This window comes from Rhinopithecus roxellana, chromosome 2, assembly GCF_007565055.1.
Source record: "Rhinopithecus roxellana isolate Shanxi Qingling chromosome 2, ASM756505v1, whole genome shotgun sequence".
NCBI lineage: Eukaryota > Metazoa > Chordata > Mammalia > Primates > Cercopithecidae > Rhinopithecus > Rhinopithecus roxellana.
This window is the reverse complement of record NC_044550.1, coordinates 47125733-47139062: the sequence shown is the minus strand read 5'-3', so window position 1 is coordinate 47139062 and position 13330 is coordinate 47125733. Positions and strand designations below refer to the sequence as shown.

Here is a 13330-nt window from a genome sequence, read left to right as displayed (position 1 = left end):
GCAACTTTATAATCTGTGTGCTTTTTATTTTATTGGGATAGTTGTCATCTTACTTATTAAAAAGGGTGCTTATTACCTACAAGCCAATAATATCAATTCATCTGGAATACATCCAATTTAAGGGAGACATATTTCCCCCTACCAAATGTTCATGAAACCTATGAATTAGCTATATACTAACACTGCAAGAAATTATTTAATCTATATTTATGTTAAAAGTAATATTTGGCAAAAAGAAGCTGACACTTTAGAACTAATAAAAACCACAATTACTTTTGCAGCAACCTAATAATAAATAGGACCATTTATTTTTCATCTTAATTACACACAAGTCTTACAATAAAGGTGTAAGGTAAATAAACAGTGCAACCTGCATTTCACAACTGAGAAAGCAGATGAAGATACGTAATCTCAAGACAATGTTAAATATTTTAAAAGGACCCAGAGCTCTGCTATCCCTGAATATTCAGACTTCCCCTGTAATTTTCTTTTATTCTAATACCTTTTAAATACCTAGTAAAGTGTTTTTTAATACAGAAATTTTTTTTTTTTTTTTTTTTTTTTTTTTTTTTTTTTTTTTTGAGACGGAGTCTCGCTCTGTCGCCCAGGCTGGAGTGCAGTGGTCGGATCTCAGCTCACTGCAAGCTCCGCCTCCCGGGTTCACCCCATTCTCCTGCCTCAGCCTCCCGAGTAGCTGGGACTACAGGCGCCCGCCACCTCGCCCGGCTAGTTTTTTGTACTTTTTAGTAGAGACGGGGTTTCACCGTGTTAGCCAGGATGGTCTTGATCCCCTGACCTTGTGATCCGCCAGTCTCGGCCTCCCAAAGTGCTGGGATTACAGGCTTGAGCCACCGCGCCAATACAGAAATTTTTAAAAATCTTTTTCTTTTTAAGTAGCCTAATTTACATACCCTGGGAGAAAAACTAGAAAAAAAGATGATTCCAAAATCGAATCTGTTCCTTTAGAAATGTGCAAAATTTCCTTATTGATGCATACCATTTAAAGAGCTTACATCTACTCTCATTTTAATAACCTATTCTTTTTAAAGACATTACAATTCGTGACTGCCTGCCCCTCTTAAAAATTTCATACTAGTTAACACACATACACTCCTTAAGATACGCAGGGCATTTGCATCTAAAATATGTGCTAAGCATTGTTAGTTTAACATACTAATTCATTTAAACCTCTCAAAAATCCCATGACCTAGGTAATAGTATCTGCATTTTATGGATGAGGAAACAAGGATAGGTAGGCTGGGCGATTTGCCCAAGGTTGCACAGGTCAGCAGTGACACAGCGGAATTCAGAGCCACAGTCTTGCTCCTGAAGCAGCCCTCTCAAGCAGTCATCCTGCTCTCAGTCAGAAACTGCTTTACTTCTGCAACATCTAGAATAAAATACTATTCTTCTCTTTTATATCGAATTTTATATTTTAACGTTACTAGTGTCTTTTGTCTAAGCAACAAGCTACTGCATACTTGAAATCACCAAGCTAAGCTTGAGTAGTAAAGGACAGAGGCAGGTTTTCTGAACTCTTTGCAGGCTTGAACAATTGCCTTCTAGCTCTTCAATAAGTATAATCACATAGGCAAGGCAAGAGTAGTTGCAGATATTACTTTTAAGTTATTTAAACTGAAATAAACAAAAATCCATTCTATTTAATTTTACATTAATGTTTTTCCCTACTTTCTCCCTTTTCCATGGGATCCCTAAGTGCTCTTCCTGGATGCTGAATGCCCATCCTGTAAATGAAAAAGCTAGTTAATGATATTGTATATAAGTAATGTTTTAACTGTAGATGTGTGTGTGTGCGTTGTTTTTTTTTTTTTTTTTTTTTTTTTTTTTTTTTTTTTTTTAACCACAAAACCAGAGGGGGAAGTGTGGGAGCAGGTGGGCTGGGCAGTGGCAGAAAACCTCATGACACATCTCTCCGCCTCCCTGTGTTGGTGGAGGATGTCTGCAGCAGCATTTAAATTCTGGGAGGGCTTACTTGTCAGCAGCGGGAGGAGGAGGCAGAGAGCACAGCATCATCTGAGACCGGACTCCTCTCAGGCCAGTTGCAGCCTTCTCAGCCAAACGCCGACCAAGGTATGCCTTCAGTTTGCTATTAGGTTGTGCATTCAGCTGAATTTCATGGGGAAGTTCAAGTTCTAAGGAAAAATATTTTTAATTGTAATGTTGTTAAACAGATTTAAATTTTCTAGCCTTTTTAATAAGCAGATTAGATACATTGCAGGTCTCCTGGAACAAAGGTGTCTAGATATTTGGAATGCCAATCAAATATAAAACTTAAAAATACTTCCACTGGGTCCTCAAAAGAACGGAAACTACCGCGGCTAATCAGAAAACAGTAAAATTCAATTCCCCTTTAGAATAATTATACCTATATCATTTTCAATGGGTGACTGCAGGAATGTAAAAGAAAAGGGATCTTTTACACTAATTAAGCCAATTACAATGCTATTTTTTAAATGATGTATCTTGTTTTCAAGGGGAAGAAAACCCTTTCTGAATCTGTTACTGCTAAATTTAGCTGTTGAAATATTCACCAAGATACCTGCATGACACTATGTAGGCTTATAGAAAATAGAAAAGTTGTTGGCTATTTTCAATGTTTTCCTTGGCATTTCAAATTTTTAGAACATCTTACTTAAATAACACATTTCAGAGATGGTTTCATTTCACCTAAGTAGCACCTACTTAATAATTTAAGCTAAAAATCAACATTTAAAATACATATTGGAAAAACGGATAAAGCAAGTTTTTTGCATTTTTTTCTCTGTGCTTTTTCTTCTCTAAAAAGTATTCCCATACTAGCTTATGAATATAATTAAGTTACTGTTGATCTGTTTGTAGGTTTAGTAGAGCTAGATATATAAGGTAGTAATCGTATAATTTCTGGAACTCTAAATTTAAAAGTTGAATAAATATAGACTTGTAAAATTTCCCTTTCCCTTGTCTAATAGTGAAAGATGGAGAATAGGTGGTAATATAAATATTAACTTGAAAGACCATAATACTAAAAAGAAAAGCCTTCTCTAAGAAGTAGAAAAGATTTTACAGAAAATATATTTTATTTGTGATCATTTTGTAATGTAGTAGTACAAAAAGGTATCAGTGTTTTAACCTATGAAGATGTCAGCTATTCCTTATGAAATGTTTTGCAGGAAAACTCGCTACCATGAGAATTGCAGTGATTTGCTTTTGCCTCTTAGGCATTGCCTATGCCCTGCCAGTGAGTACAGCTGAATCTTAAAGAAAATTCCTGAAAATAACTGAATTGTGTGCTTCTATGTGCTAGGAGGACATTCTTGTAATCTTTCTTCATCTTTTCTGTTTCAAAGGTTAAACAGGCTGATTCTGGAAGTTCTGAGGAAAAGCAGGTAAGCATCTTTTAAGTTTATTACATAGTGAAATCATTTACTCAATTACAGCAAGAGGCGCAACAAACATATTTGCTGCAAAATTACTTATCTTCTCAGTCAAATCTATTGGTTTACAAGTATTTATTGACTGCCTGCTATGAATCTAGGCCAGTACCAAGCACAGTATGGTTTTTAATAAATATAAGTTTGTAAAACCAACTCAGATATTTTGAATATAATAATGTCTAGGCCAGTATCGCATGTAAGATGAGTTATACGAAGTTGTGTGACTTTTTTTCCATTAGTCCACATACTGATCTAAAAGCAGAAAATTCCAGCTTTTGCTTTATTTAGTGGATTGCTAAGTTTAAAATTCACATCGGACATTAGTCAGAACTGTTTGTATGACCATAATATTCACAATATTGTCTGAGATATTAGCTGAGAAGCCCATTGTGAAAAGAAAGTCTATGTGTGCTGTTTGTATCTATTGTGATTGTCAGCTGATGTTAGATCACATTTTCTAACCAAACATAAGACCAACCAAACTCTTTATTATAATTATTTGATCAGCACTAAAGATGTACCTACCCCTCCACAACAGATGAAACCGTGCCAACCAAACAACAAATGGGCATTGTCCCCAGAAGCTTGGACAAAAAGGCACACAGAGTTCAATTCCAGTTGAACAGAATAAAGGCCAAAATAGAATTGCCTTGGGGGTCACTGCAATTAGATTTCTTAATGAAGACATTAAAAGAAGTATTCTGTGTGTGTTTGTGTGTGGGTGTGTGTGTGTCTGTTTTCCAACTGATTTGAAAACACAGGTGTTGAATCCTAATAATAAAGCAGAAAAATTAACATCTCCAGAGAAGATAGAGGTCATACTATTTGAGGCAAGAATTAGTGCCTTTTTAATAAATGAAAACATGGCAAAGATGCATTTTAGAAGGCATGTAGAGTCATAACAATTTAAGAAATAAGTGAAGAGCTCAAGGCTCAGCCTTCTAGAATCCCAGAAACTTAAAGCTAGTAAAAAATTGGGGAAGTCTCTAAGGATATATGCCTGAAAATACACACTGGTTATCTGTGAGTGTTAGGATTACTGGGTGGTTTTTAGTCTATTCATTTTGCTTGCCTTTATTTTCTTCATATTAGGTTTTAAAAATTATAAATTTAACTTATAAATCCATTCTCTCTGAGCCTGTATTACATGTGTCATGAGAATAGATAGATAGATATGAAAAAGTGAAGAGGAAAACCTCTGAACGCATCTAGTCCCATTGCTTTTGCATCTTCTTTTTTTTTTTTTTTTTTTTTTTTTTTTTTGGGACAGAGTCTTGCTCTGTCGCCCGGGCTGGAGTGCAGTGGCGCGATCTCAGCTCACTGTAAACGCCGCCTCCCGGGTTCACGCCATTTTCCTGCCTCAGCCTCCCGAGTAGCCGGGACTACAGGTGCCCGCCACCACGCCCAGCTAATTTTTTGTATTTTTAGTAGAGACGGGGTTTCACCTTGTTATCCAGGATGGTCTCGATCTCCTGATCTCGTGATCCGCCGGCCTCAGCCTCCCAAAGTGCTGGGATTACAGGCGTAAGCCACCGCGCCTGGCTGTTTTTGCATCTTCTTAAAGCAAGAAACCCCTTCTTTCAGCAAAACCTTTCAGAGAAGCCCAGTATGAAGCTCCTCTGGTTAGAGCCAGCCTGAGAGAAACTCTAGTACTTCTGACTGGTTTTCTCTCTACCCATCCACCCCTTAGGTGGCTGCAGAAGGGACTCTGTACAACCCCCAGAGTTCTCATTCTGAATGACAGGGACATGTAATGATTGGCCCTGGATGATTCAGCAGATCAGATGACACACAGAGCAATTTCCACTCCTCTGCAGTAGCATATTATCAGTATTTTCCAGATAAATAACTTGGCTAAAGAAAAATCCATTTCATTTACATCTTTGGCACCTTAGAGCTATAGAACTTTTGTGCAATGATTTTAATATTATATTTCTGCATTGTCTGGTAAGATAGCTGCCAGATACATATGGCTATTGAGCACTCAAAATGTAGGCTAGTGCAACTGAAGAACTGAATTTTTATCTTATTTCTTTGTTTTTTTTTCTTTTGAGATGGAGTCTCGCTCTGTCACCCAGGCTGGAGTGCAGTGGCACGATCTCGGCTCACTGCAACATCTGCCACCTGGGTTTACACCATTCTCCTGCCTCAGCCTCCTGAGTAGCTGGGATTACAGGTGCCGGCCACCATGCCCGGCTAATTTTTTTTTTTCTTTGTTGGTATTTTTAGTAGAAAGGGGGTTTCACTGTGCTAGCCAGGATGGTCTCGATCTCCTGACCTCATGATCTGCTGGCCTCAGCCTCCCAAGATTTCAGGCATGAGCCACTGTGCCCGGCCATTTCATTTTAATTAACTTAAATGTAAATAGCCCCATGTGGTTAGAGTATACTGTATTAGACAGCACAGCCTTAGAGAGTTCCTTCTTGTTCCATGGACTGGACACAGTGAAGATCAACAGTAATTAAAGGCACGTCTGGTTTAGATATGCTTTATCTGAGAGGAAAATTCAGCCAGCAAACATACAAAAAGAAAGCACAGTGTGAAGTTCAGGGTTAAGAGCTAGTTTGCCTGCGTTTGAACCCTGCCTGGCTCTGCCATTTCCTACCACTTAACTGCATTGTGGCTGATTGTAAGGTGGGAATATTAATGATACCCATCTCATAGGGCAATGAGAGGATCAAATGAGTTCATATTTGTAAAGCAATTTGAAAGAGTGCCTAGCCCACAGTAAGTGCTACATAAGAGTGTATTAAATGAATCTGCAAGAAAAAAAAAAATTACAGAAAGGTACCTAAGGGTCTGGGTGACTATATGCATGCATATTATGCTTATCCATCAAGACTGGTGAAGAATGGTTGTTTTTTCCATTCATGCCTACGTTTCTTCTTTTAATAATGATAAACATGCAACTTTTTTATAGCTTTACAACAAATACCCAGATGCTGTGGCCACGTGGCTAAAGCCTGACCCATCTCAGAAGCAGAATCTCCTGGCCCCACAGGTATTTTTAAACTTCTTATAATTAAACTACAATGATGAAAGATAGCTACAAGCAGGCCATTTGGGCTGCTCAGATGAATCCTGCCTGCCCGCTGGCAAGCATGTGCTTAGGACATTGACTGATCTACCATGTTGGCTTCTTCCCGTGTTAAGCCATCCACAGATGAGGCTGAAAAATAAAAACTGCTTTGGATTAAAAAGGTTAACTTTTGAATAAAAAAGCTAGGCATGTGTGATACACACTAACTTGTGCCATTCCTTCTTCAGAATGCTGTGTCTTCTGAAGAAACCAATGACTTTAAACAAGAGGTAAGTTCTCATTTTCATCAGAGGCCCATCATACCTTGAAGAAATGAAAGAAGCTATTGCCTGGATTATCTTCTGATGAAATTTCATTAGCTAATTTTCCAGTAAATTGGCAGTCTTTAAAACTTGCTCAGAAAGAAAACATGTATTTACTAAATATCAGAAAAACTAGGTTTTCTCAGATAAGTTTAGCATTACAGAAAATGTTCATTAATGCCTGTTATTTGAAACATTAAGCTGATTGCTATTTATTTAAGATATTTTGTAGATATCTAACATCTAATAAGCATCTAATTAATGCCTGTCAAAGCTAAGATTTTGCCTTTAGGAAAGTTCTCTTTCCTAATAAAATAGTTTATTTGACAACTATTCTTTTTATTAGGATCATTCATATATTTGCTAAGCAAAGAGTAAATTTATTTTCCTTAAGATTCAATTTGAATATACTAAGAATATTAAATCAAGTTAGATAAATTACCCAATATATTTGTCAATCTGAAATTTAATGGACATTAGTTGTTTAATTCAAGGACAGTTTTGAGCTGCGGTTTATACACACATGCATAACAGTCACCTTTCAATTTTCCATGCTAATAGGAAAGTGGTTATAGATTTTGGTACACACATTAAAATAGGGATACTCTTCTCTTTTGATAAATCTCATTTCAAATTTTAAAAAGTATCATAATTATGTGTCTGTATCTATTATATCATTGAATTTAGTAAATTAAATAATGTTTAATATGTATAAGGCAAAACAATGCTATTGATATGAAGATTATACTCACATATTTGGCTTGAAAATATCTATGAAAATAATTTTTGTTGGAAAGTAAGAAAAGTTCCTCAGAATGTTATTAATCCCTGTGTTAAAAGAGAAATTGGAAGATGCTCACTTTAGCTCCTAAAAGCCATGGTGTGTACTGTGAATGCAAAGATTCTGAAACTAAATAAAAAGAAAGATAATAAAAGACTAATGTGCTATGAACTAAGGGAAAATAAAAACCCATACACTAACTTTCCTGGCCATTTTAATTTTCAGACCCTTCCAAGTAAGTCTAACGAAAGCCATGACCACATGGACGATGTGGATGATGAAGATGATGATGACCATGTGGACAGCCAGGACTCCATCGACTCGAATGACTCTGATGAAGTAGATGACACTGATGATTCTCACCAGTCTGATGAGTCTCACCATTCTGATGAATCCGATGAACTGGTTACCGATTTTCCCACAGACCTGCCAGCAACTGAAGTTTTCACTCCAGTTGTCCCCACAGTAGACATATATGATGGCCGAGGTGATAGTGTGGTTTATGGACTGAGGTCAAAATCTAAGAAGTTTCGCAGACCTGACTTCCAGGTAAATCCTTTAACAGACACACCTGATGGTTCTGACTAGAGCTCAAGTCTAGGAAACCACAGTTTGCATATTCATTCATTCATTCATTCATTCATCCATTCATTCATCCATTCAGCAAGAATTCATTCATATTCTACTTTATGATCATTGAATACAAATCTTTTTCTGCTTGGTGGTTTTTGTAAGTACATAATTTCTCTCTAGATTTGATTCTCAAACACAATTCTACTTCTTGAAATCCTGGATCACTTATTTTTAGATTAAAATAAATGGAAAACACCAATTATTTAAAAAAATATAATGGTCATGTTTCAAAGTTAAATACTTAAGAGGAGTTGTAGTTGCAAATTACACTGAATCCTTAGTCACAGAACCTGGGTTTGACACAGCCTTGCCATTTACTATTCTCTTTATTTTTTAACTTCCAATTCACTTCCTCTTGATGTAGGTTTCAATATAATGAAACCTACCTGATAAGTTTCATTACCTGGTAAGTTTCATTAACCTACCTGATAAGTTTCAAACCTACCTGATAAGTTTCATAAGTTTCAGGTAGAAACTTATCACTACCTGATAAGTTTCATTCAATATAATGAAACCTACCTGATAAGTTTCAAACCTACCTGATAAGTTTAGTAAATAACTCCTTATTAAACTAAAGGAGACGACTATGTGAAACGGCTTGGTAAAGTACTATACAAAGTAACATGCTAGTATAATTTCAGCCAGATTTAGCCAATTTTTAGTATAAGATGGCCTAAAAGCTAGAGAGCAGAAAAGGATTACCATATTCCCATCCCTAGGTGTTCATATAATTCTTCTTCATTTGTGCCATGATTCAGTACCCTGATGCTACAGACGAAGACATCACCTCACACATGGAAAGCAAGGAGTTGAATGGTGCATACAAGGCCATCCCAGTTGCCCAGAGCCTGAACGCGCCTTCTGATTGGGACAGCCGTGGGAAGGACAGTCATGAAACAAGTCAGCTGGATGACCACAGTGCTGAAACCCACAGCCACAAGCAGTCCAGATTATATAAGCGGAAAGCCAGTGATGACAGCAATGAGCATTCCGATGTGATTGACAGTCAGGAACGTTCCAAAGTCAGCCGTGAATTCCACAGCCATGAATTTCACAGCCATGAAGATATGCTGATTGTAGACCCTAAAAGTAAGGAAGAAGATAAACACCTGAAATTTCGCATTTCTCATGAGTTAGATAGTGCATCTTCTGAGGTCAATTAAAAGGAGAAAAAAATATAATTTCTCACTTTGCTTTTAGTCAAAAGAAAAAATGCTTTATAGCAAAATGAAAGAGAACATGAAATGCTTCTTTCTCAGTTTATTGGTTGAATGTGTACCTATGTGAATCTGGAAATAACTAATGTGTTTGATAATTACTTTAGTTCGTGGCTTCATGGAAACTCCCTGTAAACGAAAAGCTTCAGGGTTATGTCTACGTTCATTCTATAGAAGAAATGCAAACTATCACTGTATTTTAATATTTGTTATTCTTTCATGAATAGAAATTTATGTAGAAGCAAACAAAATACTTTTACCCACTTAAAAAGAGAATATAACATTTTATGTCACTATAATCTTCTGTTTTTTAAGTTAGTGTATATTTTGTTGTGATTATCTTTCTTTTGTGGTGTGAATAAATCTTTTATCTTGAATGTAATAAGAATCTGGTGGTGTCAATTGCTTACTTGTTTTCCCACAGTTGTCCAGCAATTAATAAAACATAATCTTTTTTACTGCCTATATAATGTTTTTAAAGGTTTATTTTGGTTTTAATTGATACATAATAATTGTACATATTTATGGGATACTGTGTGATGTTTTGATACATACATACATTGTATAATTATCAAAGGGTAATTATCATATCCATCACCTCATATACTTGTCATTTATTTGTACTGAGAACATTCAGTCTTCTTTTCTAGCTATTTTGAAGTATATGATACATTATTATTGGCTATAGTCAAGCTACGTTGCAATAGATTACTATAATTTATTCCTCCTAGCTAACTGTAACTTTGTACCCATTGACTAACCTCCCCTCATCCACTTTCCCACTCTCCCAGCTGCTGGTAATCACTATTCTACTCTCTACTTCTATGAGGTCATCTTTTCTAGATTCCACATGAGTGAGATCATGCAGTACTCATCCTTCTGTGCTTGGCTTATTTAACTTAACATCCTCTAGATTCACCTATGTTGTCAAAAATATCAAGAGAAAACATGCACAAACTATACATCTAAGAAGGAATTAAAATCCAGAATACATAAGGAACTCAAACAACTTGACATCAAAAAAAAAAAAAAAAAAGAAAGAAAGAAAGAAAAAAAGAAAAGAAAACCCAAAGAATCCAATTTAAAATGGGCACAAATCTGAATAGACATTTCTCAAAAGAAGACATGCAAATGGCAGGTATACGGAAAAATGCTCAACAACACTAATCATCAGGGAAATGCAAATCACAACCACAATGAGATAACATCCCACCCAAGTTAAAATGGCTTTTATCAAAGAGAAAAAAATAACAGACACGGGCCAGGATTCGGGGAAAGAAGGACACTCTTACACTGGTAAGAAATGTAAATTAGTACAGCCACTTTGAAAAACTGTATGGAGACTTCTCAAAACAACAAAAATAGAACTACTATATTATTTAGCAATTCCACTGCTGAGCATATAAACAAAAGAAAGCAAATCAAAATGTGGAAGAGATATCTGAACTCCCACGTTTACTGCAGCACTATTCACAATAGCCAAGATGTGCAATCAATGTAAATGTGCCTCATGATGAATAGATAAAGAAAATGTGGCATATACACACAATGGAATACCATTTGGCCATAAAAAGAAATTAAATCCTGTCATTCGCAGCAACATGGATGGAACTGGAGGTCATTACATTAAGTGAAATAAGACAGGCACAAAAAGACAAATATCGCATGTTCTCACCCATATGTGGGAGCTAGAAAAGTGGACCACATAGAGATAGACCGTAAACCGGTGGTTCCACAAGAGGCTGGGGGTGAGGGTAAGCGGCAGATGAAGAAAGGTTGATTAATGGGTACAAATATACAGTTAGGTAGAAGAAATAAGATCTAGCATTTGACAGTACAGTAGGGTAACTATCAATACTTTACTGTATATACATTTGTTGAAAACCCTAAAAGACAAGAATTCAAGTGTTCCCAACATAAAGAAAAATAAATGCTTGAGGAAATGGATATCTCAGTTTTGCTCACTGAATCACTACACACTATATGCACGTACCAAAACATCACGTGTCCCCAAAATATGGACAACTATTACGTATCAATTTTTAAAATAATCAATAAATTTAAAAGGAAACTATGAAGGCATTAGATAAACACATGAGAGAGTAACTTCACAGTCTGGGTGTGGGGAAACCTCTTGTAAAGACGAGAAGACAATGCCATGCCATAGTCCTCACAGACATCATTAGGTGCAGCAGCCCTTTAGGCTCCCAGCGTCCTTGCTTCAGTGGGCGCTTCCTCACACTCACCTGCAGGAGCTGCCTGGATTGATGGTGCTGTTCCCACAAGCTTGGCAAGGGGCTTGGCACGGTGCCCAAATCCAAGGGCATGACCAAATTCATCCTGGAATCGCTTATTTGAATAGTGGTTCGATTTACCAACCATTCCCTGCACCACTTCTCTATTAGTCGGTTCATTCAGAAGACAGAAAAGAGACCAGTCATTTGAACAGGGAAAACTTAATTTAAAGAATTATTAATTAGAAAAAGGGGATTAACCAGAGAGAATAAGAGAAGGTTAACAGTACCATGGGGCTGAAAGTGCCCATATAAGGAACAACTTGCAAAAGGAGGGGCCCTCTCCCCAAGCTGAGATTCAGACTTCACTGGAAAGAGTACAGTCACAGTCCAAGGGATGGCAGAGAAGTCTGCTGTGTTATCCTCAGTCAGAGCTGGTCCACAGTGGTCCAACTGGTGGGGTCAAGTTGGAAAACAAGCGACTTCCCACAGGGGTGACTGAGGCCAGCAAAGAAGGAAAACCATGGGGCAGGCCAGCTGAGCAGGAGGCTAGCTGGAGGGTGAGTACCACAAGGTGCTCTGTGTGCACAGCAGTGTCCCTCCAGTGCCCTCTACTGACAAAGCTTGCTACTGTGCCAGCTGGCAAAGGAAGCATGTTCACAGGGTCCAACTCCAGCAGCATCACAGAGCAGGGCCGAGACAATGGATTTGGAGCAGGGAGGCACAAAACTGACAGCTGGCACAGGTCACTGGGGAAAAGGCTGATTCCTCCTGGACAACAAGAGTACAAAAATGAGCCTGGGACACTTTTTCATGATAGGATGAAAGCAAGCACGCAAAGACAAAATGGGGTTATAGTCAAGGGACCACAGAGCAGACTTGCAAGGGGCTTCCATTGGCCAAAACTGGGGTAATTTGAGCAATAACAGAATAATGACAGTAACGAAGTATAACAAATTGAATTTTTAAAATTCCATTAGTATATAGTGATACTACAAGAAAGACAGCATTAAAGAAGGAAAATTCTTCTTTATAGATGAATGTCAACTAGCAATAAAAATAGAAGGAATGCTAACATTAAAAAATTATTTCATAACCTGCAAGGAAATAATTCAGGAAGCGATCACTAATGAATGTTAAAAATATTGTGCAGAAGATGATTGAGAACATTTCACCTGGTCTCGGAATATTCACCTGCTCTCAGAATATTACCCCACAATTATTTAATAATTCACAAAGAAAGAAAACACTTTTAACCAGAGAGATTTGTAGTTACCATCTTTAGTCAGTAACCAAACTTAATTTCACAAATGAGACTTGTAGATATGTACCACCCAGTGTGATGCAATAAGAAATATGCAACATCATCTAGAAATTTTAGTAAAAAATGTTTACAAAATCAAATCAAATTTTCTAACAAGCAAATCCAGAATTTGAACTACTCTATAATAGAGCTGGTCTGAGCTATTTTTTCTTTTGAGATGGAATTTCACTCTTTCACCCAGGCCGGAGTGAAGTGGCGCGATCTCGGCTTACTGCAACTTCCTCCCTGCCCTGGGTTCAAGTGATTCTCCTGCCTCAGCGTCCCCAGTAGCTGGGATTACAGGCATGAGCCACCATGCCCGGCAGTCTGAACTTTTTAAAAAGCAGAGTTGTTACATAAAATACAGGATACTGAGTTAAATTTGA

At 37.1% G+C, this 13330-nt stretch overlaps 1 protein-coding gene across 1 annotated transcript; it reads left to right on the top strand.

The window, feature by feature from the left end:
- Positions 1 to 1937: 1937 nt before the first annotated feature.
- SPP1 (secreted phosphoprotein 1) lies at positions 1938 to 9872 on the top strand. The gene is made up of 7 exons (XM_010366156.2): positions 1938 to 2091; positions 3171 to 3238; positions 3348 to 3386; positions 6355 to 6435; positions 6702 to 6743; positions 7783 to 8106; positions 8949 to 9872. Exons 2-7 carry the CDS (start codon positions 3185 to 3187, stop codon positions 9351 to 9353), a joined length of 945 nt encoding a protein of 314 aa, XP_010364458.2. The 5' UTR covers positions 1938 to 2091; positions 3171 to 3184; the 3' UTR covers positions 9354 to 9872.
- Positions 9873 to 13330: the final 3458 nt, after the last annotated feature.

Coding starts and splice junctions, on each gene's coding strand:
- SPP1 (XM_010366156.2), top strand. CDS start 3,185: ATGAGAATTGCAGTGATTTGCTTTTGCCTCTTAGGCATTGCCTATGCC. Junction 3,239..3,347: donor GCATTGCCTATGCCCTGCCA/GTGAGTACAGCT, acceptor TCTGTTTCAAAG/GTTAAACAGGCTGATTCTGG. Junction 6,436..6,701: donor AGAATCTCCTGGCCCCACAG/GTATTTTTAAAC, acceptor TTCCTTCTTCAG/AATGCTGTGTCTTCTGAAGA.